The following is a 26957-nucleotide window of genomic DNA, read 5'->3' as shown; positions in this document are numbered from 1 at the left end:
CCTAACATAGGGCATAATCTTAGAAAAGTCATGTTACTTTTCTTGGCTAGTTTCTTCACCTTTAAAATTGTGGGGCTGGACTGTAACAGGTGTTCTTAACATGTATGTGTGTGTATGTGTGTTTGTGCTTCTTTGGATATCTATGATTCGCTTGTGGAATGTGGTGAACCCTAGGAACTATTTTTAAAATTATATTTTGAAATGAAATAAAACACATAAACCTACAAAGGAAATTTGATCACATATGTTTTTTTAAAAAAATAAAATATGTCAAAATACTTATCAATATGAAGAAGCTAGGTGGCACAGTGCTGGGTCAGGAATCAGAAAGACTTCATTTCCCTGAGCTGACTTTAGACACTTATTAGGTATATGACCCTGGACAAATAGCTTAACCCTGTTTGCTTCAGTTTCCTTATCTGGAACATGAAATGGAGAAGGAATAACATATTCCAGTATCTTTGTCCAAAAAAATCCAAATAGAGTCATGAAGAGTTTGACACAACCAAAATGACTGAACAATAACCAATATATCAATATATCAATATATCATATATATATATATATATATATATATATATATATATATATATAATATATTAAAAAAGTTCATTGACCCAAGTTAAGAATTCCTGGACTAGAGCTATTTTCTAAGTATCTTGGTTATTTACACTGATTGGATTATTAATTCAAGTTGGATCTCTTTTCACAGTCATTCCTGAATTGCCTACAGACAGCAGCTTGAAGGATTCTTCTGTGGAAGGTATGTAGAAGGAATTTTCATCAACATTATTTATCAAGTTCTGTAGGGAGATAATCTTGATTAAAATTCTCCTCTGCTACTTAATGAGCAGAGAGATGAAGGAGAAGGGAGAGGGACCATTCTCAAAGAGAGTAGAAATGGATTGTAAAATGCCAACCAGATCCTACAAAGCAAGAAAAACCTTAAGTGATGGATTGTGTCATTTTTACCAGCATCTGAATAAGATCTGATTGGTCTTAGTGAACTTGCAAACTCAAGATGAAGCAAAAATATGACAACTGACATAATCAAATGCTGAATTAAAATAGACACAGTGTCTAGGACTAGGAAAACAACAGTCTCAACGTACTCAATCCTTCTCTGACCCCAGATAAAAAAAAAAGTTGCGTTCATTTCTAGGTGTCATATTTTAGGAACACACTGTTGAATTGGGGAGCATTCAATTAGGAGTAATGGGATTATCAAAGGATAGGAAATCATGCTATTTGAGGATGGGCTAAATAAATGACAAAGTTTAGACTTTCAGAGAATCACAGAAACTTTCTGATTGAAGTGATATTTGCAATGACCTTTAAAAGATGGGCAGGAATTCCACAGGTGAGGAAGGGAAGGAAGAGTCAATTGGAAGAGGGCTAAAAATCTATACAAAGGCAAGGAGATAGGAAAGCCCTGATTATATTTGAAAGACAGCGAGTTACCCAGGTTATTTGGAGCATGGAGCACATAGAGAGGCAGGTGCTATCAGGTTGTAGAGAGCCTTGAATAACATATAGAAGAGTCAGAAATTTTTTCCCATGTGACTCCCATGAATATTTGCTACAACAGAAAACAGGAAGGGGAGACAATGCCAGATATCATCATTATTTTGACAGGAAGGATAAGATATGTGATCTTGTTGGTGTGGGGAACTCTTCATCGATGCAGATGAGCATCTTTTGGCAACTTATTAATCTTTTTCAGTTGCCTCAGGTACTAAATGGTTGTGACTTATCATGGGTCACTCAATCATTAGGCGCCAGAGACAGCAACAACAACTCATGAAAAATGTTAATGTTAGAGTCTGAATCTGGGTTTTCCTCATCTGAATCAATGCTTCATATTATCCTCATTTTACAGAAGGAGAAATTGAATCTCAGCAAAGTGACCCTCTCTTTCCAGCAGACTCTACTTTTCACATTCTACCTTTCCATTTGGTCCAAAAATCTTTATATATTTTGGGAGGGAAGTACTTGCTTCCTCATTTTAAAGCAGATGAATTTTACCCAACCCTTTTGCTTTAGGTGATTTCAGGATCAACTAGTTTTTTCTGCTCTTAATCAATAAACACTTGTTTGGATTTATAGTCTTTTGCTTTCAACTGGTCCTGTTGTTCCCAGTTCATGGAAACCCACATGTGATAGGAACCCAGGAAGAGTTTACAGGGTCTCTGGCTTTCTCTTTGACCATAATAGATTCTATCTTCTGAGAACAAAGGTTAGGAATGGGATGAATCAGCTTGCATGGTAATATTATTTCTCTTTTGTTCAGCTTTTGTCAGAGGCCATGAAGGCACAATACCCCCAGAGACTGTGGCATTGCTAGGTAAGTGGCCCATGGATTTTTTTTTGCCATGGATATTTTTATTCCTTGGCTATGGAACAGATTAATGAAGCCAAGTGTTTTGGGGTGTGAGGGCCAGGAAAGAGACAATGCATTTCATACAATGGTACAAAGAGAGCAATTGAAATAATTAAGGTGGTCAGGAGAATTGATGTCAATTCAAGAAATATTAATTTAGCGATTATTGTTAGCAGAGCATACAATAATTACTATTCTGAGCACTTGGGATGAAGGTTGGGGGCTTTAAAAACATGGACAAAGACCGAAAACCATGGAAAGATCCAGAGCTGCTGAGATGGACCAACTATCATGAATCCTATCAGATAGCTCACTAAAAGTTAAACCTACAGATAGTAAATTTCATATTTTGAGCAATATTTCACTTTATTACTTAGATTAATTTGTCTGGCAATCAGGGAAATGATTCATACTGATTAGCACCAACCCTGTATTGGGCTTGCCAGTATTAGAAACAACCTCGGGGACTACAATAGTTAATAATTATAATACCATTTATTTAGTATTTTTAAAATTTGAAAAGCACTTTACAATTGTCTCATTATAATTATAGTTATTATCAACACATTTTCTCCTCATAACCACCCTGAGACCTGAGAGCTAGCTGCTATTGTTATCTTTATTTTAAAGATGGGGAAATTGAGGTATGCATTGTTTGCTTTTTAAGTAACTTGTACAGAGTCACAGAACTAATATAAGTCTAAGGCAGAATTCAAACTAACTTTAGTTCTAGCATTCTAGGTATTGTTCTACTTAAGGGTGATACTATAGCCTCTAAGAATATTCTTGAGCAAGTGAGTGAAACAGAGTGCCACCTGGTAAACGCTTCTGTTGTTATCCTCCTGTGGATAATTAAAACAGTGACACAGGCCCTACAACATTGGCATATCTAGCCCTTGACCAATGCCTGCAATATGAATGGATGTTTATTGATTGATTGACAAATTGTCTTTTACAAGATTAAGCAAAACCACAGTTAAGTCACATAACCAAAGAGTCTCAGATGAAGAATAAAAATTAACTACCAGTTATATAGTGAGACAAAATAGACCTCAGACATTTAAAAAAAATTTAATCTGCTTTATATCAACATTTTCTCTATTACTTTCTTGAGTCTAGATCAGGGTGGGAAATCTTTTTTTTCTGCCAAGGGACGTTTGGATATTTACAACATCATTCTCATGCTATATCTGGTTAAATATTTAATCAATTCACCCCCAAAATGCTGATATATTTATTGAATCTTGAGTCCTGCCTGCAGTTGCCTTGGCACACCAATATGGCACTGGACAGCTGTGCCCTTGCCCCTGGTCTAGATGATCAACAAAATAAATTAAGTCCTTATTTGTAGTATTTAATGATTTCCAAGGTATAAATATTTAGACTAAAAATTTAACTTCTAATTCTCATGAGTCAGTTTGGGTCCCAAGTAAGGAAAAGAAGGAAGAATGTGTATCATATCAAAACACTGATTTTTACTTTAAATCATGTCTTTTATGATCACAGGAAACAACTGAGGTAGACTGGATGAGAATATATATTATCATTCTAGAAACTCTGTTCAAATGTGAAAAATAATGGCATGAGTAGCCCTGGGTTCTCAATGACCATGAACATGAAGTACAAGATCAGGCAAATTCTGTCATACTAAGAAATTGAATTCTAGTAGGCTCACAATGACAACAGTATAGCCAACTTGGTTAAGTAGACCAGAAGACTGGCCCCTTGGTAATGGAAACCCATGAAGAAAAATTATGTATAAAATTGTCCTCGGTCTTATGTGGCCACCTTCTGGTTTTTTGCAGTAATAATAGAGGTTTTTTACTTTTCTTTTTTTTTTAAAGGGCAAAGGGTAGAAATCATACAAATTTTAGTCTTTCTATTGACTTTAACTTTGTTGTCAATAAACATGAGATCCTTGCCTAGTAACCAATAGAGGAATTGAATTATATCAGTCTTGGCATTTTTGTTATAAACGATACTAAAAGACAAAAGAAAGTTCTAGCAAAATGGAAAGATGACTCACTTGTATTTCTCCTTGGAGAACCAAATAAAATAGTTGATACTTTATTACACTGAGTTTGGAGTCAGAAAGACCCAAGTTCAAATCCAGTCTCAGACACTTAATAGCTATATGGGAGAGTTTGTGAGATGGGGAAAATATAATAAAATTCTCGACTTTTCTAAGCATTCAGTATCATCCCCTCTTTTTCAGACATCTTGAAAATCCCCCAATTCTCTCCAAACTGTGTTAATTCTTCTGTGTATATATCCTCCATGTAGAGTCTTGGTCTACTCTGAATTCTCTCACCAACTTTTTTTTTCTTTTGTGATGGTTCTCCTTCTACATGCTATACATGCAGAAGTCACTTAACTTTCCTTTGCCTCAATTTCCTCAACTGTAAAATGGGGATAATAACAGCACCCACTTCTTAAGGCTTCTCTGGGAAACAAATTATATAATATTTATAAAACTATTAGCATTATTTGACATATAGCAGGCACTATATGAATCTTATTCCTTTCCTTTGATAGTCCCCTTCCTGCTCACCAAAATGTAAGAGGAAGCATCATTTCATAGATCATTTCTTATTGTATTACTTATGGTAAACATTTGTAAAAAGACAACCATGAAGATAATTATAACTTTTTGCTCTCTGTTGCAAACAACAATGAGATAAAGAAGCCCTATCAAGAACTCAGGAAGACCAACAAAATTAAACAAATATACCTTTAAATGGAGACCAATTAAGGTGATAGGTGGATAGAGTGATGGATCTAGAGTCAGAAAAATTTGAATTCAGATCCTTACTTTACTAGCTGTGTGTCCCTAGGCAAGTCACTTATCCCAATTATACTTGTCTGCCTCAATAATACCACTTCCCAAGGATGTTGTGAGAATAAAATTAGATTATATATATATATATATATATATATATATATATATATATATATATAAAACTCTGAAAAATTCAAAATGCTATATTAAATCTAGCTATAGTTAATAATATCTCACCCATTCTATGCAAAGGGGGAAAAATAGCAAAGAAAGTGGAAAACATAGAGAAAAGGAGAAAAGCAAAAGCTTTGAGGACTATACAGAAGCCTCATGTCCATTTATCATGAATACTTTGAGAAGAGTGAGGAGACTTGTGATATGGTGAGCACCACATAATATTTTTTTTTTAGTTTTTGCAAGGCAATAGGGTTAAGTGGCTTGCCCAAGGCCACACAGCTAGGTAATTATTAAGTGTCTGAGGCCACATTTGAACTCAGGTACTCCTGACTCCAGGGCCAGTGCTCTATCCATTACGCCACCTAGCTGCCCCCACATAATATTTTTAAGATGAAATTTATTGTATTTTAAAAGACAGGAAAATACTGGTTACTGATATGGTAATAATTTCCAATGCCGGAAAAAAGTAAGTTTGCAGGAAATGTGACAAAACTCAATTAAACCATTTTATATGAAGAATATTTAAAGATAAAAGCTAGGAGAACAGGAGGCAAAAAAAAATGGATAAGACCTATAAAGAATTATGTTATCTTCTCTTTTTTCCATCAATGATAGAGAAGTCACTACTTGGGGGTTTTAATATCACAATCTCCAATGTATAGTATGTAAGAGTAAGTAGAACCATCACAAAAGGAAACAAAGTTGGTGAGAAAATTCAGAGTAGACTAAGACTCTATAAAGAGGAGACTTATGCTAGAATTAACAGTTTGGAGTGAATTGGGGAATTTTCAAGATATCTGAAAGAGAGGGGATGATACAAGAATTTTATTGTCATATTTCCCCCACCTCACAAACTCCCAAAAAGCAATTGAGAAAATAGAAACAACTAATAGTCCCCAAATCTATTTTCCCATATCAACAAAAAATTGTATATAATATAGACCCCCATCAAAGGATTTAATTCCAGAGTCTGGAAACAGTCTGAAAAAAAAAGTATGAGTTTTTGGAGGAAAGACTTAAAGCAGTCCTGTTTAACTGGAGCCAAACATGCAATGGATAGGGAGAAGAGTATAGAGTTAGACAAAACAGGTAAGATGATACCAGATTGTGGGAGACCTTGAATGCTAGTTAGAAGAGTTTGAATTTGACCAGATAACCTGAAGCACTGAAGATTTTTAGATCATTGAAGTGACATTGTCAGATCTATATGTAAGATTATTAGATTGGACTAGATTGGAGGCTATCATTGAAGATGGTATAAGAAGGTAACAGATAATCTCTGGGCAAATTATCCTGCAATAGACCACATCTTATAAGTCACATGGTTGAATGAAAATTACAGATATTGTTAACATTTTTCAAAAACTATTATTATTTGATTCAAAAGAACTGCCCCTTTTATTGACTCCATTCCAATAAGTTCTCTCCTGTACCTGCTCTAAAACTCATCTTTGAAAGATGAAACAACAGGGATGTATATACTTGTGTATATATATATATATATATATATGTGTGTGTGTGTGTGTGTGTGTGTGTGTGTGTGTGTATGTATATATATGTATGTATGTATATAAAAATTCTGATGCTAATGGTATAAGGCTCTGAATTATGGAATAACATATCTCCAAAAGAATTAAATTTGAGGGTCAGTCAAAGATTAAGGGAGAACTAATCAGAAGCAGGTTGTACTATGTAACATATGTAGTACATCAACCAATGAACAATGCACATGATCTACTTACATTCAGTGTAAGAAGAACTAAACAGAGACTCCCAGTGGATTGGGTCAAGTCCTTCTTTAGTAGAATTTATGGGAGGCCCTTGGGCAAGGATATGAGAAGGTAGAGGTTTATCTGTATTGCTCACATTTCACAAACTGAATTGAATTATACATATTGATAAAATCATAGAAGTATCAAGGTAAGAACTATAACCCACATTTATATTGTTCTCTGGTATTTCAAAGTGGTTTACATGTATTCAGGCAAGTCAAGTACTTATTAAACACCTAATATGTACCCAGTACTCTATTAGGTGCTGGAGACAGAAAGACAAAAATGAAATAGCACCTCCCTTCCAGAAGGGGAAAGAAGACACCCAATGTATAAGTATGCCCAAACTAAAGGTAAGATAATTTGGAAGACAGCTCTAGAAGCTAGGAAAATCAGAAGATGTCTCATGTGGAAGACACTGCACCTGGACTTTAGTGGAAAGGACAGATTCTAAATGGGATTTCAGGAGGTAGTTGGTTCCAGACATAGAGATGGTTGATAAAAAGGCCTGTGTGATTTAAAAACAAAAATACCTGTTTGACCAGAGTGGTTGAAGGAGTTAAGAGGTGTAATAGTATTCTCTTATGAAGTTAAGGTGTAATGTTTTATAGGTGAGGAAATGAGGGCATAGGAAGGGGCTGTGATTTATCAAATAGAATACTACTGTACGGTTCAGACCTCCAACCTGTGTCTCTGACTCTAAGCAGGTTGTTCTTTCTGAGGTATCATTCTGAACCATCTCATAATTCCAATCACAGCCCTCATGGAAATAAAACCATTAGAGAGTACAGCAGAGACATTCACCCTTGGAGAACTAGGCTTCAATGAATTCTCGTTGGGCAGAACTTTAGATTTGCCAACCCAGCATATGTAAAGTAAGAAGAAAGGGTCTTGGTCTTTTGGATAGACCCTACTCACATCTCTGCATTTAGGAAGGGTCTATGACTAATCTGTCTAATAAATGATTTCAACATATGAGCTATCTATATGATTTTAGGACCCATGCAGGCTGTTTCCATAATGAAACTGTCTGGCCCTAAATCTGGGGAGTCAGATGTGGAAGCTTTGGATATGATTCCTAAGGAGACAGGAGAAAAAGGTGAGTAAGAATGTCAACCCTGTCCTTGGATCTAAGTAGAGTGAACCCCTCCTACCCTCATAGATATGAGAAAGCCATTAAGTTACTGGAAGAAGAATTTGGATCCTAAGGTCCAAAACTGACAAAATTAAAACACTGGATCCAAGATAGATAGAATTTCTTGATATTACTTCACCTGATCAGTCAGGCAAATTCAGGAAATAACACAAAAGGTTTTTTTAGCACAAAAAGTGTTGGGTGCGGTCAGCTCTATTCAAACTGGCATTGCTTTTTATAGATAGGAATAAGCGACTTTCATATAAGGACAAAAGTATTTTTTATTGGAACACATAATTATGAGAAAATGAGATTAGTGAAGATGCATAAGACACTTTATGAAGGTTAAGAGTTACATTCTCAAAATCTAAATTGGGCTTTAAAATGAAGTCACTTAGGCCAAGTAACTGATGTTGCACACACACACACACACATATACATATATACATATGTTAACATATATTTATAGCTAGTTCTATGTGTATATGCTATATGAATATCTATATGCATGCATTTTTGAGTTCAGTTCAATGAACATTCAGCAAGTACTTACTATATACCAGACACTGTCCTCAATATTAGGAATACAAATAAGAAAAAGATAATCTCTACCTTTTAGGAATTTATAATCTAATAGGGAAAGAAAACACCAAAAGAAATCTGAAAAGGGGGGAAACCAATAGGGTTTATTATAAATACATATTCAACCTCAATAATATGGGAAAGACCCCATCCAAAAGGCCAAAGTCTTCCCCCTGTATCCAGACTATCATCAGAAGTTCTGTTTCCTATTAGATCAGACTATGGGATTTGGGAAGAGATAAAAAGAGGGATGTTTTAACACAACATTTCTCTCACTATAATCAACATGTGTGCAAGTCATGCCACCATTTATATGATGCCATGGTTATCTTTGATTATAAAGGGAAATAATCAATCAATTATATACACACACCAAAAAGCACACACATATACATAAACATGTATATGTAAATGCACACCTTATTATATATATATAACATAACATATAACAACAAATAAGTCATATTTGCTAGAAGAAGGTAAGAGACAAACTGGCTTTAGAGCTGTTCCACCCCCACAAAATAAAATGGTTATTTCAACATTAAAAAAAATGTAAAGGGGTGGCTAGGTGGCGCAGTGGATAGAGCACTGGTCCTGGAGTCAGGAGTCCCTGAGTTCAAATCCGACCTCAGATAACTTAATAATTACCTAGATAGCTCTGTGGCCTTGGGCAAGCCACTTAACCCCTATTTGTCTTGCAAAAACCTAAAAAAAAAATATGCATAGAAGAGAAAAAAAAGAAAACATAACTGGGCATCTTTGAAAGTAAAATAGAAAATTTATTTTTTAAGTTAAATTTTAGTTTTTCTATTGATGAAAATTTAACTCTTTCCCTCCCCACTTCTGCACACCATCAATAATGAAAGAAGAAAAAAAAACAACCCCCTAGCAAAAAAACTTATAGTAAAGCAAAAACAAATTATTCTATTGGCAGTTGGCAATGTTTGAAAAAAAAAGAACTCAATCTATACCCTGAATTCATCATCTTTCTAGCAGAAAGCAGACAGTATGTTTCATCATGAGATCTCTAAAATAATATGCATTGATCATAATTTCTAAATCTTTCAAAACCGATTCTTTATAATATTGTTATTGCATAAATTGTTCTCTTAATTCTATTCACTCTGAATCGGTTCATAAAAATCTTTCCATGTTTCTTTGAAATCATCCCTTTTCATCAATTCTTACAGTATTCCATAAATAAATAAACAAACAAACAAACAAATAAGCTGCTAGAAATATTTTTGGTATATTGTCAAGCATGATTTGAGAGAAATATTTTACTGCAAGGTCCATTTTCTTTCTTTTAATATTAGAAGTTCTGTTTCCTATTAGATCAGACTTGTTCTTGGTTGTAAGTCTATAATCTTTGCATTCTATAATATAGAATTCCAAGCTCTCCATTTCTTTATGTAGTTGTTGCAAAATTGTATGTTATCTTGACTATGTTTCTTTAGAATTTAAATTCTTGCTTTCTGGATACTTGTAGTATTTAGTATTTTGTTTTTTTCCTTTTGACTTGAAATGTTTGGATTATTTAGGCATAATGTTCCTGAAAGTTTTTTGGGGGAGACTTCTTTCTGATGTTGACCTGTGGCATATTTCTACTTTCATTTTTGTTTCTGGTTTCTTGAAATATACCTAGGCTCATTCTTTTTTCTTCTTATCATGTCTTGGTTAGTTCTTGTTGTCGTCCAGTCATTTCAGTCATGTCCAACCCCTATTTGGGGTTATCTTAGCAAAGACAGTATTCCCATTTCCCATTTCCTTCTCCAGTTCATTTACAGAAGAAACAAACAGGGCTAAGTACTTGCCCAGGGCTACACAACCAGGAAAGGGTCATATTTGAACTTAGGAATTTAAGTCTTTTTGACTTTAGTCCCAGCACTCTCTCCCATTATGCTACCCAGTTGCCTCTTTAGTGATTTTTAAATTATTTCCCTCTGATCTGTTTTCTAAGTCTTGTTTTTGCCACAAGATATTTGATATTGTCTTAGGTTTTTTTTTCAGTCTTTTAACTTGGCTTTAATTCTTCTTATGGTCTCATGAAATCATTAAATTCTATTTGGCCATTCTAATTTTCACATGGTTTAGTTTTGGAATAGAATCTTGTTCCTCTTGTTCCAAACAATGAATTCTTTTTTCTGTTTCTTTCAAAACTCATTTTTTTTCTATTTTTCCCTCTAGAACTCTCATTTTATTTATAAAAAATAATTTTAAATTCCTTTTAAAAAGCACTCTTGCTTTATCTCAGCCAGGAATCTATTTGAACTTATGTTCAAGCTTGTTTTACTTTGAGCTTTGGATTATAGATATTTAGAAGTCATTATTTTCTTCTAAGTCTATTTCTTGAATGTCCTGGAAGAACTTTTTATCAATGGATTTTTGATTATTTATTTGTTCTTTCTCCCAGTCTATACTTGATTTCAGACTTTATGTTAGGACCAGATTCTGCATATTTCTGAATGAAATGGCTACCTTGACCTTCTGTCCTCCAGGTGCCTACTTCTGCTACTTTCATGAAGTATTAGATATTATGTTATCTCAGTATGTCAGTTCTCATGTTGCAGAACTACATATGTTCAATTCTCTCAAGTGATCTGATATAAGGTGAAGTTTTTAGCACTGTCTCCCTGGTCTGAGCTCTCCTAGATGATTTGGATCTGAGCAACACCTGCTCATTTGCCTTGGTTGGAGTTTCTAGGACACATAAACTTCTCACCCTAGATCACTCAATCTCACTGGTCACTCTGGATGATCACCCCTAGGCCTATTACTTAGCAAAATAAGTACAAAACTTTACACATGCAACAAACTATATTAAAATTAGAATGAACCAAATAGAATTTAAAGATTCCATGAGATAACAAGAAGTATTAAACCAAAGTGATCCAAAACTGAGTAGTGAGTCAGAGAGCTTCCATTTAGTACCTGTTCCTGAATCCTGCATAAGGTCTGGCCCCTCAGGGCTAGATTTATTATCTGTTTTTTGCCTTGAGATATGCAGCTTTATGCAGCTATTCTTTGCTAGTCTGCAGAACTGAAAGATACTGAAAGATTCATCTGAGATCCGTGACCTGAGCTCATCAAGGACTGTTATGCCCTCCTTATCTTGTTTTTGTTTGTCCTGTGTTGTCTAAAGATCATTTTCCTTGGAAGTGAAAACAGAGTAACTTGATTTTTCTTGTCATCAGTTATCATTCCATTCATTCCTTCAGGATTCTCCCAACATAATTATTTTATTAAAAATAAAACCGCCTTCATTGTCCTTAGCTTTCCTCACCAGCCTCTGCTCATTCTGATTTCAGCACTTCTAAAATACTTCTTTTTAAATTTTTTTCTTATTCTTTTGAAAATTCAGTAAGAAAGTAAGAAAAACAAAACCTACCATAACTCAGCTTCCGGAGTTGAAATCTAGCCTCAGATACTTACTATCTGTATGACCCTGTCGACAAGTCTCATTATCCTGTTTGCCACAGTTCCCCATCTGCAAAATGATCTGGAGAAGTAAAGGGCAAACCACTCTAGTATTTTTACCAAGAAGAACCCAAATGGAATCACCATGAGTAAGACACAAATGAAGCAACTGAACAATGATATACGTGTGCATGTGTATAGATATATATGTGTTCATATATGCACATATGTCAAAAACATGCACACACATACATATCTTTCATCATGAGTTCTCTGGAATTGTTAACTGGTTAAAAACACATCGTGGCATTTTTCTTACAAAACTCTGGTCTGCTTTTATATTTATCTACTATTCCTTGATATTGTTTCTATCTTCTGTACATAATCTTTCTTTTTTCAAACATGGTTGGTGAGTTCCTAGTATATCCACATTAATATTTTTAAATAATCCCCCTTTTTCTTCTCATTGAAGTTCTTCCCCTTTTGTCTTGAAAATATCATCTTGACAGCTTCTCATCCCTCTCGGGCTAACTTCTCCTATAGATTTTCAGTCTCCATCTGAAACCTATGCAATACATTTAACCCAAATCTAGAACTATTTCATATATATATAATATAAAACTATTCCTGACCTTCCTCTTCTCTATGGCAAACTCAATGACTAGTTATTTTCTCTTCAAGGCTTCCGTCATTTCTATCCCAGCAATCCCAATATTAATCCTCAAAAATATGTAAACAAATTGATATATTACACTTCTAAAAAGCTAAAAAGTACTATTCAAGGAGGATGTCAATAAGGACATCCCTGCCTTCCCCTTCTATTAGAAATAAAGTCATGTCAAACAATTTATTCAGTATGATGCTGACTAGAATTTCAAAGATAGAAGCAGCCCTAAGCATTGTACATTCTGACTCATTTATTTTATAGATAAGGGAACAGAGGTACAGAAAGGTTAGGCACTGGACTAATTGGAGATCTGGTTTTCCTGCCTGGCTTATGTTATTTAAATATTAATTCAGGTCACTGAATCTCTCTATAGTTTTCTATTGAGGAAAATGTACAAACTGCAATTCCAAGGTCTACCAATATCCGTATTAAAGTACTGAGTATACACAAGTACACATAAGACTGCTGTATCAAGGCACCTTTTCTTAGAATCTGGTTTTAAATCTTTGTGCATTTTGTCACTATAGCAGAGGAAAATACAACTATGATCTCAGTTGGACTTCAAGGCTAAATAATATCTTATTTAGATGATTGAAGGTAACTTTTAGACCCTTTGAATGCTAATTGGATTTAGATGAGTGGAGCTTCTTTTAGGGTGATAGGAACAGGTTTCATTCAAATATTCTTTGCTGAAATGCAGTTAGCTATGCTTTCTGATCTTCAGTTCCTCCAACTTTTAATGAGAAAACCTCTGGAGAAAAGATGAGCTTGGGGGTCCAACATTTTGCACATTGGTTCATTACACATTTGGAGTCTCATCCATATCTCCCCAAGGTAGACACTAAAATGGAAGTGTTCCTTGTAGTCTGAAGGGGAAAATGTTATTGTTAGGAGTCAAGTTGGCAAAGTCATCCCATATTTATGTTGCAGGAGTGAGGAAATGGCATGTCCATCGTCTCCATACACACACACACACACACACACACACACACACACACACACACACACACACACAGACACACAGACACATCAGACAAAAGAGGCATAATGTAAGCTATTTCTGCCATTTCTTTTGGCTCTGTGATTCTAGGCAAGTCACTTTACCCAAGATTTAACTTTCTCATCTGCAAAATGGAAATATGTACCCTACCTACTTCATAACATTTTATGAGGATTAAATGAGATAATGTATATATTAGTATTAGGTAGTACATAAAGATCTGCTAACTTTAATAGCAGCAAAAATAGAAATCAAACATCAATATTAATAAGAGATTATCAGGAAATGGAAGCAGTTTTATAGTATGAGAATAGAGATGAGTCTTTAGCCAGGAACAGAGAAAGGTAGGAGTAGGTATGAGATACAGGTAAATGCATCAATAAATCAGAGAATCAAGAGTAGAAGGGTGAATTATGTCTTAAAAGAGCCCTTCAGATCAGTGCTGAGAGTCACAAGCAGAAACATAATTGAGGAGAAGATTCATAGGTTCTTTTTAAAATTAATTAATTAATTAATTTGCATCCACTTGTACATGCATATTTACAAGTTACAAAATTTCCCTCCACCCTCCCTTCCTACCATCCTTCCCTCAACAGAGAATAGTCAGGTTAACATTTTACATGCATATTTTGTTAAACATATTTACAAATTAGTAATTTTTGACATGGGGAGTTAGGATTAAGGGAGATACAGAAGAGATAATTTTAATAAAGTGCTCATCAGATTCAAAGGGTTGTTTATTTTTCTGTGCATTTTGTTTTGTTTTGTTTTTCTTCCTCTAGTTGGGGTAATATAGTCCATAACCAGTCAAATAGAGTTGTCCTAGCCCTCTGCACTGTTGAGAGGAGTTGCTCCATCAAGGTTGTTCATCTCATAGTGCTGTTAAGGTGTACATTGTTCTCTTGACTCTACTCCTTTCATTCAGCATTAGATCCCATAAATCATTCCATACTTCTCTAGAGTCCAACCACTTATGGTTTCCTATAGAACAATAATATTCCATAGTATTCCTGTACCATAACTTGTTTAGCCATTTCCCAATTGATGGGCATCCCCTCAATTTCCAATTCTGATTCATAGGTTCTTTAACATTTACAATTTGAAAGAACTTTAGATGTCATTTAGTACCTTATTTTCATTATAAAAAGCTGAAGCTCAGAGTTGAATTAAACACTTCTCTTCATGTTCTTTAAAATGAAAGTGATACAAAGTATTGGGACCACACATGGGGGAAAAGACAAAGTAGAATGAGATGAGAACCACCTTTAACCTTGTGATTCTCCATTTCCATAATGCCCAACAGAGTTGCTATTGTCAGACTATGGTTAGCATGTACATTTTCCAAAAGTGTGAAAAAATTGTTGCATTTTTTAATGCTTCCTTTACTTCATTTTTGATCCAAAGGTATCCAAGGTTTTAATGTTATCAATTAAATTATTTTGCTTGCACCTTTTCTTCCTAGTCAGAGATTGGTGCTCCAGACTTTACCCTCTTCCTTTCCTTGGATCCTTTCCTTAATTCTCTGGTTACTAATGGAATAAGATAATTGAAACTAAGTTAACAACTCACTGTGGCATAACATATAGCCATATTAGCATTTTAATAATCACTTCAGTTCCTTGACCTTAAGGCAAGGGTGGGAAATCTTTCTTTTTTACAAGGACCATTTAGATATTTATAACCTCATTCCCAGTCCATACAAAATTATCAGCTTAAAAATTAGGTTGCTATATTTGATCAAACATTAATTAATTCACCCCTAAAAAACCTCCTAGATCTATTGAATTTTGGTGGCAGATTCAGACTAAATGATTTCACTCCTTATAAAGTCCTCAGGCTGGACAATTGCCACCTCTGCCTTAAGAAGTAAGTTATGGGTAATTTCAGACACCCTGGGAAAATATGGAAGATATTTTTGTAGGGCCAAATTTTAAATGATATTTAGTACCATTGAGAATAATCACCCATTGAGCCCACATATTAGGCTAGCCCTGTATGAGATAGAATTATCAGCCAATGTGCATGAAGCCTTTCAGTCTTAGTCTGTAGATCCCTTTCTCATCCCAAAGCAACTCCTTATGAAATATTTCCCCATCACCGAAACAGGTTTGGATTCACAAGGTTCATCCTTTTGAGATGAAGTGGTTCCTTTTAGCATTATCTTGCAATTGAGAAAACTTCCATTTCATCAGTCCTCTGTAGTCATGATTGGTCATTACATTGTTCAGAATTTTTAAGTATTTCTAAGTTATTTTTATTTACATTGTTATAACTACAGTATAAATTGTTCTCTAGGTTTTGCCCACTTCTATTTGCATTAGCTCACAGATATCTTTCAGATTTATCTGAAAACATCCCCTTTGTCATTTTTAGACTGTTCAATAATATTCCATTCCAGTGATATACCATAATTTATTCCCTATTTTATGAGCATCATTTTTATTTCTAGTCCTTTGCTTCAGTGAAAAGAGCTGCTATAAATATTTTGTATATATGGGTCCTTTTCCTTTTTCTTTGATCTCTTTTGGGGTTTGTGCTTAGCAATAGTATCCTTAGGGGTATATGCACTTAAGTGGATCTACAACTCTTTTTTGAACCTAATCACCTTTGCCTTTTAATTTATTTTTAAAATAGTTTTTAATTGATAACTTTTAATGAGACCATAAGCTCCTTGAGAGCAGTGATTGTTTTTTGCCTTTATTTGTATTTTATTCAGTCCTTAATAGTTTCTGACACATAGTGGGAGCTTTTTATGTGCTTATTGATTTGACTGATTTTTTTCTTGTTATATTTTACCTGTACCCCTCCCCCAATCCATAACTTTTTGAAGAGAGCTATTTTGCATTTTACCAAAGACTGGAAATCATTCCAGGGCTCACAATAAGTAAAAGTAAGGGTAGTTTGGCCTTCATAGGATGGGAGAAGGTATCATAGTGATAAACAATTTGGAAGCCTTCTCCCCATGTCAATAACAATTTGAGGGATATATTATTTGGATAAGCCTCTATCCCTGGTCTCATGGTAGTTGAAGGGAAGATTTATGACTGCTGTACATACAATTAGGACTTCTATAGAACTCTTTCCAGACAAATGTTATTATCGTCTAACTTTTTATTTTTCAAGGATCTCTTGCTTTCCATTTTAACTCAATTTGACCGAGATAAAAATATTGGTGGGGAAAGACACACTCTATTTATTCAGTGTGATTTAATCCTGGCTTAAATCTATAAACTACCATACGAAAAAATACTCTAAATCATTATTGATTAGAAAAATGCAAATTAAAACAACTCTGAGATATCACCTCACACCTATCAGATTGGCTAATATAATTTGGAGGGGGATGTAGGAAAATGGGAACATTAATTGGTGAAGTTGCAAACTGATTCAGCCAATTTGAAACTAAGTCCAAAGGACTATAAAACTGTGCATACTCTTTTATACCTCTATATCTATATCTTAGAGATCACTAAAAAAGGGAAAAGGTCTCACATGTATTAAAATTTTTATAACAACTCTTTTTGAGGTGGCAAAGAATTGAAAACTGAGGGGATACCCATCAATTGGTGACTGGCTGAATAAATTGGGGTATATGATAGAATACTTTTGTTTTATTTTATATATATATATATATATAATATGTATATATATATATATATATATATATATGAAATGATGAATAGGCAGATTTCAGAAAAATCTGGAAAGACTTAAGTGAATTGATGCTAAGTGAAGTGAGCAAAATAAGAAGAACATTGTACACAGTAACAGCAATATTGTATGATGATCAACTATGATAGACCTGGTTTATTTCAGTGATCTAAGACAATTCTAAAAGATTTGTGAAGAAAAACATCCCAGAGAAAGAAGTTTAGAATATGAATGTAGATCAAGGCATATTATTTTCACTATTTAAAAAATTTTCTTTTTTTCTTTGTGCTTTTTTTCCTTTTGTTCTGATTCTTCTTTCACAGCATGACTAATATAGAAATATTTTGACATGATAGTAGCCTATATCAAATTGCTTGCTCCTCTTGGGGAGGTGGGAAGGAAGGAAGGTAGAAAAGGTAGGAAAAATGGAATTCCAAATCTTACAAAAATGAGTGTTGAAAAATATCTATGTGTAATTTTTCCCTGAATGTAAAATTTGGCACCTCTATGATTCTCACCAAATAGTTTATAATGTGGGACTTGGGAAGGGAGTAAGGTGAACTTTTGGTGTCAGGGGATTTAAAAAGGCAGGTAAAGGGACAAACCTTGGTAATACACTTGGTAATATTCGCATCTACACTGATGATAGATGTATTGAACAATCAGTGGTCACTATGTACTCAGTGATGATCAATGAAAGATGAAAAAGCATGGTCCTTGACCACAGAGAGCTTCCTAATTCAGTAAAGAGATGCAACATATTCATAAATAACCTTAGTACAAGCTAGGATGTGATAAGTAAATTGAAGAAATCAGAGTTGTTCATAAGTGATAACCTCATCATTCCTAAAAATTTTGATGAGCGATAAGGAATGATGATGATAGTATCTTTAATTTATTAAAGATTTTGCATGTCTTTTCAAAGTACTTTCATGTGAACTATCTAATTTGATCCCACAACAGTCTTAAGATAGTTAAAGATGTTATCTACATTAAATTATATGATCCTCAAATATTGTACCTATAAATAAAACAATATGATCAATTTTGACAGACTTCGCTACTCTGTTCAATATAATAATCCAAACAATTCCAAAGAACTTATAATAAAAATGCTATTCACCTCCAGAGAGAGAGATCTGATAAAATCTGAGTGCAGATGGAAGCATATTTTTTAACTTCCTTTACATTTCTTGTTTTTATTTTTTGATAACATGGCTAATTTGAAAATAGTTTAACATAATCTTACATTTATAATTAATATCAATTGGTAGGGGAGAGGACAGAGAATGGGAATTTGGAACGGAAACTTTTTTTAAAAAATTAATGATAAAAATATTTTTAAATATATGATCCTTAAAGGTAGGGACTGTCTTTCTGCCTCTCTTTGTGTCCCCACAATTCAACATAATGCCTGGTATATGATGAGTGCTTAATAAATGTCTATTGATCGATTATTGCTTGATTATATAGGAGAAACAAAATAATGTAATGAATAGAAACTACACTTGAGTTTTAAAAGACTGGAGTTCAAATCCCATCCAAAGTATTTACTAGCAGTATTGAACCTGAGCAATTTATTTAACAGCTCTGGACCTCAGTTTCCTTATCTGTAAAATGAGGATGTTAGACTAAATGACATCTAAGGTCCCTTCCAACTCTAAATCTTTGTTTTTGCAGTCTTCATCTGAGATAAAAGAGAGTTGATGGACAGAGAAGTAATGTTGTTTTCCCAAGGTCACACAGTTTCAGAAACAAGGCTAGAACTCAGATCTTTTGACTTCAAGTCTTATAGCCTTTCCAAGGTCTTTGAGGAGAGCTCAAAAATCTCTTATGGACTGCCAAGGTCTCCATGTCCTTAAGCCCAGATCCCTTGGTATCCTGAATATCTGAAAGTTTGATTTTCTTTTTTCTTGTTTTGTTTTTTTTTAAATAGATTGTGGCAGATTCACCTTTGTGCAACTGGGAGACAGTGGAGAAGTCATACAAGAGATGCCCCAGATTGGCAAAATGCTCTTTTGTCTGACAGCTCGGTGCCCAGAGGACTTTGAATCTTATGGTTGTTACTGTGGTCAAGAAGGAAGGGGCAACCCTGTTGATCCTTTGGATAGGTATGGGAAATTGCAGCTGTGTGATATGGCTACAGGGGCTTGAGTTGGGGCACAGACATTGGCTCATTTCAATTAAGTCGGATTCATCAAGATAAGCAGAATAAGGGGGGAGAGAGGGAGAGAAGAAAGAGAAAGGAGAAAGGAGAGAGAGGAGAGAGAAAGGACAGAGACAGGAGGAGAGAAGAGGAGAGAGGGAGGACAGATCCAGAGCCAGAAACAGAGAGAGAGAGAGAGAGAGAGAGAGAGAGAGAGAGAGAGAGAGAGAGAGCGAGCGAGCTTTGTGACAGTTTGGTGAGGAGACTGAGGCAAAGAGGGTTAAGAGATTTCAGAATTAACTAAACAAGTAAGCTCAAGGTTATACAGCTAGTGAGAGTCTGAGGCCATATTTGAACTCAGGTCTTCCAGGGTTGGTATTCTATTCACAGAAGTATAAACTTTTGGCGCTGGAAGAGTCTTTAACTGAATAGTTCATCTCACAATTATAGTCTATGAGGTGCCAAACCCTGGATTAAGTGACTTAATAGTTCAGAAGCTCACATGGACCCTAGAAGTTGTCTAGTCCAACCTTTTCATTTTACACATAAAGAAATTGAGGTCTATAGTAAGATTTCTTGGTTTTATATTTTACAAGGCAGTGGGGTTAAGTGGCTTGCCCAAGGTCACACAGCTAGTCAATTATTAAGTGTCTGAGGCCGGATTTGAACTCAGATCTTCCTGACTCCAGGGCTGGTGCTCTATCCACTGTATCACCAAGCTGCCCCTATAGTAATATTTCAAGAAGGAAACAAGGACCACTAACTCCCCTAGAAGTTGTTTCATACCTTAGGTGCATGATGCCTGCAGCAGTATCAGAGCTAGGGTTATTTATGCCATTGGTTTTTTATCTTTTATCTTGCTCATTTTGTTCAATTTTAACAATAACATTTATTCCCAAACCTTATGCCTACATGACTGATTTATCTCAGGGTTCTTTTCTGGGTTTTCTTCCCTTTTCAATCTATCATGGCACACAGGTGACTTCTTCAGCTTCCATGGGGTTTAACCATAATCTCTATGCAAAGATTTCTCTGTTTCTTGCTTTGAGTACTACATCATCAACTTTTGCCTATTGGTCATTTTCAAATGTGATGTTCCATGAGCACCTCAAACTCAAACTTCTTCCCAACTTGGCCTCATTCTACCTTGCCAAACTTATTTCACTTTATACACTCTGTAATCCAGTTACACTGATCCACTTGCTGCTTCTCACACAGAGCACTCCATCTATCTTTGAACTTACTCCCTCCTTAACTCCAACTTTTAGTTTCTATGGTTTCCTTCAGGTTTCATATCCAATGCCCCTAGTTCTGCAAGAGGTATTTCCTAGGCACTGCAGTTGTTAGTGCCTTTTCCATTTAGATTATCTTCTACTTAGTTCATGTATAACTTGTGTACACTTGTTTTTGCTCTCATTAGAATATAAATTTCTTGATAATAAGGACTGTAAGGGGTGTTTTTTGTTTGTTTTTTTGTTTTTAATCCAACTTTGTATCCCTAACACTTAACAAAGTGCTTGGCAAGGACTAAACTTCAAAAATGCTGAATGATTAACAAAACTCCTTTAAGTATAAATAAACTCCAATTGTTCTACTCTGCTGAGACAAACCAACATAATATTCTGATTGGACAAGTTCAACAATTCATCTCATTAGTAGAAAGTCCAATAATTTTCAATGGATCTCTACATTCCTAGAACAGAGAACAGAATATAAGGACATGATAAGTGGACTTTTCCACCATTACAACTTTGTTTCTCCAAATTATTCCTTGATTGGGGTTTTACCTAACTTTGGGGATTCATAGAATACAGTTTTAGGAATGTTGCTGTGATGGGCCTGTTTATGAGAGAGCCATGTTAACATATTCCTTTTTTTTCTTCCTCAAAGGAGGGGACATTAGGAGTTGTGCATTTTGATTGGGACCTTTGGACAATAAACATTTGGCTTTATTGTAGATGTTGCTTTTCACATCATTGTTGTTTGGAACAAGTGAAGAAAATTTGGCTGTGGATTAGAGAGGAGTTCCAGATCCAAAGTGATGTGTGAAGATCACAAAACAATATGTAAGTGGTTCCTTGGGGGTTGTTGCTCATATTGAGTCAGCGGGGAAATACTGAGTGTCTACTACATGTCCACACAGTCCCTTTCTTCCAAACAGTTTAATAATCTAGTTAGAGTTAGGAAATAAACACACAAGAAATATGTATATGAACATATAGATAAATATACAATAAAGTATTTTATAAAAGAATAATATAATAAGAAAAACATAAAAAATATTAAGATAAAAGAAAATATAAGAACCATAATAAAATCATAAAAAATTCAAATTTTGACTAATAATTTTAAAAGTTCAGTATTGTCTGTTTTATACACTATTATTATTCTTCATTCTCCTACCCTATTCCTATTCTTTATAACAATAGCAAAGTTAAATCATAGTCATTGACAAACTAATAGTCCAATAATATATGCAAATTCTGCCCCTACCTTTCTACCACATTTATTTCATTTTGTATTCTCCAAAGACTGATTATTATGATTCATCTGAATCTGACTGCCTTTTTATATTGTTGTAATCATTTTATGTTTTTCTCCTCTTCTGCTTATTTTGCTCTGAATTTTGATATGAATGTTACTTAAATGATCAGCATCATCTTATAGTTATGGGGTTTATGTATCACTTAGGAACTAGAGTATTTGGCTCTAAAGTTCTCTAATTGAAAACTGGTTGATTGAAGCTACATATGTGGAAAAATTTAAGCTGCCTCAAAGAAGAATGGGTTGTCTCTTCAAGGTAATAACAAATTCTCTGTTGATGGAAGCATTTAAGTAGAAGTTGATGACCACTTATTGGGGAATCTAGAGAAGCAATAGGAGAGGCTGTTCAGGTATAGATTGGAATAGATGATATCTTCAACTTTAAGAGTCTATTCTTCCAAAACAGACAGAGCCCCTGCCCATAAGTGATCGTCATCTAACCAAGAAGATAACCAACCAAAAAACATTCCTTTGGTATTTATCATACATTTTACACTGTGCTCAATTCTGAATATAAAAAAAACAAAAACAGAATAAGTCCTGCCTTCAAGGAGCGTACATACACAAATAAGGAGAATTAACAATATAGAGAAGTGAATGCTAAGAGTCAAATGAGTGGCAAACCGAGTAGTGTTTAATTACTTTAGTAGTTTAGCATGTGGAAACCTTGTAGAATTTCATTCAGTATCAAAGGTAAGAGAGATAACTTTCAGCTGAGATCATCAGTCTTCATCAAGTCTTCATGAAGCCTTCATGAAAGAAGTAAAATTTGACTTGAACCTTAAATGGTTAACTGCTTTAAAACATTATCTAAATTTCAGTTGAGTGTCAAGATTAGAAGCCAGGTAGTAAAAAGTGAAAAGTGAGGATCAGATTAGATAAATTCCAATGAGGAGGAAATGGAATTTGAGTTGACTCATGGAAAATGGATAAGAATTACAAATGTAAAGATTTGGGGCACTGGAAAAGAAAATTTTGCAAGTGAAAATGCAGAAGGGTAGAGGAAGTATAAGGGTCTGGTCATAGAAGAAATATGACTAAAGCAAAAGTTGTATGTAAGAGAAGTCTGGAATGGTTAATTGATGAACACTGAAAACAGTATCTGATCAAAGAATTGATAGATCAAGAGTAATGCAGGCCACGAGGTGGGGAAAAACTAATATCACCAATAATAATATTTCTATTACTGTATCTATTTAAAGAGAGAATAGATAGGATGGATTGAGAGAGAGAGAGAAGACGTGAGAGAGAGAGAGAGAGAGAGAGAGAGAGAGAGAGAGAGAGAGAGAGAGAGAGAGAGAGGAGTGACTATACAATCAAAGAAGACAGCCTCTGCCTTCAAGAGGCTTACAATCTAATATGGAAAAACAACCCATAAAAGAGTTCTGTGAAGTGGAAAGGAGAGTACTTGAATGTGTATGGGGGAAAAGTTTGTAGTTACAAAGAACTTTTGCACTTAACTTTTTCATCTGAGCCTCATAATAGTCCCATGAATTCTATAAAAAGGGGGAGTTATCCCCATTTGATATACAGGGAAGTTCTGAGACATAAAAATTTACATTTCTATCCCACCTTGAAATTCAATAAATTCAATTCATTATTTATTCATTGCCTATTGTATAAAAATTACTATACTTGGTTCTATATCTGTATATATATATACAGCCATACTACAGCTGGTATATTGTATCTTGTTTTCAGTATCACGTAATAGCAGCAGTTATGATGAATTAGAGAATGTCCAGAGAATGGGACTAGAATGGTCCTCAAGGAGTTTATAATTCAGCAGGGGATTCCATTCCCAAAGATTACTGTAATACAAAATTGTATTTGATAGAAGCATTATAGTTAACCAACTTCTATATGAGATGATGAAGTAGAAAGAATGTTCAAATTAAGATTTGAGGGGCAGCTAGGTGGTGCAGTGGATAGAGCATCAGTACTGGAGTCAGGAGGACCTGAGTTCAAATCCAGCCTCAGACATGTAATAATTGCCTAGCTGTGTGACCTTGGGCAAGTCACTTAACCCCAGTGCCTTAAATAAATTTTTTTAAAAAATTTAAAAAGATTTTAGAAAAATATGAATTTAAATCCAATTACTGCCAATTATTTTGAATTAATGGGCAAGTCATGGATCCCTCTAAGCCTCAGTTTCCTCATCTTTTAAATGGGTGTGATAATATCATACTATCTGTGTCATAAGGAAATACCTGGTAAAACTGTTATTTTACTATATACCCATGAATTTTTATTGGTGACAAAGGTGAAATATTCTGAGTTGTCCTTTATTTTGCCTTTGCTTCTTTAGGTAGAGGACAGAGTCTGTGTGAAAAACTCCTGTGTTCCTGTGATCAGAATGCTGCTGAGTGTATGGCTGCTGCACCGTTCAATGAGAGTCTTAGATTCTGGAGCAGAGCCGAGTGCCAGGAAAATGAGACACTGTGTGAGGACAGTAACCATGAATGGTCTTTGGCTTCCACTGATTTAGGGACCAAGAGCTCAAACTCTGATGAGAACAGCAGTGAAGAATCTGTGGCTTCCCTTAGGGGGGGTTTCAAAAGAAAGAAAAGATTTTTGGGAAAGCCATTTGGCAATGCTGGTTCCAAGGAAGCCCATGGACAATAATTTGAATGTCCTTCAATAGTGAAAGACACAAAAAACAGGTCTCTATAATTCCAAACTTAAGCTTTCTGAAGTCTTGAATGTTTCACGTCCCCAATCATCATAATAATGACTCTTCCCCATTCTTCCCATTCTTCCCCCTTTCCCTCCCAACACACACACACATGTGCGATGGGAAGCCTGATTAAGAAAATAAAGAAGAAATAAATTAAAAAAGAAAATAAAGAAGATACTTTGAAAGTTAGGAGTCCTATACATACACATATACAAACCATTATTGCCAGACTCCTTAGAATACAAGATCAAAGGGGTCTGGATGCACTTCTTATCTGATTTGTACTGCATGTATTATATTCTGGAAATTAAAGAAACATTCAAATTAATTAAATGATTTAAAATTTCACCAGTTTAGATGGCAATGCACAAATAACTATCTGAGGTGTATATAGGAGCAAAGATGAAAAGATAAAACCAGTTCAGGTAAAGGATGTTTTAAATTATGTACCACTTTCAGAAAAACCAAGATTGCAGTGAATATAGAGTAATGGGTCCAAAGTCAGGAAGACTCCTCTTCCTGAATCTGGCCTCAGACATTCTCTGTGTGACCCTGGGCAAGTCACTGAACCCTGTTGCTTCTGTTTCCTCATCTGTAAAATGATTTGGAGAAGGAAATGGCAAACCATTCCCACAGCTCTGTCAAAAAAAAACAAAAACCCTAAATGGGGTCTGGAAGAGTCAGACACAACTGAGAAACATTCGCACAACAAAAACCACTTCTATAGCAGCATGCATGTGACTGTTATTAGTCATTTCCCGATCCTAGAGGTAGAAATGTAGTGTGGAACACTGGAAAAAACACTGATCTGGGAGCAGAAGACCTATCTCTGCACTTGACTAACAGTGCATTACTGAGCATGTCGCTTTCCTTTCTTGGGTCTACATTTTTTCCTCTATAAAACGAGTGGATTGGACTATGTCGCTTTTCTAGCTCTAACAATCTATTCAACTCAACTTAGACTCACTACCTGCTTCAAAAACTTTCTTTTCTGGAGTCATATATGAGGAATACAATTTAGTCAGTGCAACAAAAAATGCCATTGCTTAAACAATAACATACATTTTCGACGACACTTTGAAAAGATAAGAAATCCCACACTACATATGATCATGCTTGTTTTTGAGAAGATATAAGCTTTCAGAGGTTTTGGTGTAACTTTAAACTGTATGTTTGGCAACATAATGCTTACAAACTTTAATCTCTTAGCTGGGAAAATATTTTAATCTCTTGTATACTTCATCATATCTTGGAGTAGGCAAAAAATGTGGAATAAGAAAATGTGGAATAATCAACATTAAAAAAGAACTTCAAAGATCATAGGGTCTCCGCTATTCTATTCATTTATATCTTTGACTGGTGGTCATCTTACTTCTGCTCCAACATTCTTCATGATGGAGACCTTGTTGCCTCTTAAAGCAACTTTATAGGGCCACTCTTATAGGAAAGTCTTATCTTGAGCAAAACCTGCACCTACCCCTTGACCCTATTGATTCTGTGTTCTTTGCTAAGGCATGCCATGAAGTATATCTTTAAGTAACTTCCAGGACAAGAGACTGGACTGCTCTGAACTTGCTCTGAACCTGACTTTCTTAGCCAGTATCTTACCTTCAGCATATAGGATATAAAAATAAAAATGGACACTCAAAGCAACCAACTTCTATTCTGAACACATTTGTTTCACTCTGTTGTCAATGGAAGTCCCCAAAATAACCTCCCCCCACTCCCCCACATATTTGACAATGGTAGGATTCAGATTCTATTTAAAAGTCTATTTCTTTAGGTTAAAGCATTAGTCTATTGGAAAATATCTCTCTTCCTCTTTCCCTTCTAAAAGAGAAAGATGTTTAAATATCAGTCCTTTATATTTAACAGAAATGTTATTTTTTTCCTGAGATCAGGATTTGAAAGATGTGGAAAGTATATATAGCATGACTTTTTAAGTATCTGAGATGGTCAGACAGAGACCAGTGCTAGGAAGAATGGGAAGGCTTGAGGTGCTGAATATCAATGGATTTATAATTTCTAGA

The 26957-nt window shown here is 34.8% G+C and overlaps 1 protein-coding gene across 1 annotated transcript in view; it reads left to right on the top strand.

Annotated features, from left to right (window-relative positions):
• OC90 (otoconin 90) overlaps window positions 1-24875 on the top strand; it is a 42378-nt gene extending 17503 nt beyond the window's left edge. The window contains 7 exon segments of the mRNA XM_074202131.1: window positions 713-763; window positions 2291-2344; window positions 8106-8207; window positions 19497-19671; window positions 21665-21701; window positions 21703-21772; window positions 24559-24875. Of these exon segments, the coding sequence (XP_074058232.1) occupies window positions 713-763; window positions 2291-2344; window positions 8106-8207; window positions 19497-19671; window positions 21665-21701; window positions 21703-21772; window positions 24559-24875 (806 nt within the window).
• Window positions 24876-26957: the final 2082 nt, after the last annotated feature.

Source organism: Macrotis lagotis, chromosome X (assembly GCF_037893015.1).
Source record: "Macrotis lagotis isolate mMagLag1 chromosome X, bilby.v1.9.chrom.fasta, whole genome shotgun sequence".
Classification (NCBI taxonomy): domain Eukaryota; kingdom Metazoa; phylum Chordata; class Mammalia; order Peramelemorphia; family Peramelidae; genus Macrotis; species Macrotis lagotis.
The sequence above is the reverse complement of the archived record's forward strand: the minus strand, read 5'-3'. Positions and strand labels throughout refer to the sequence as shown.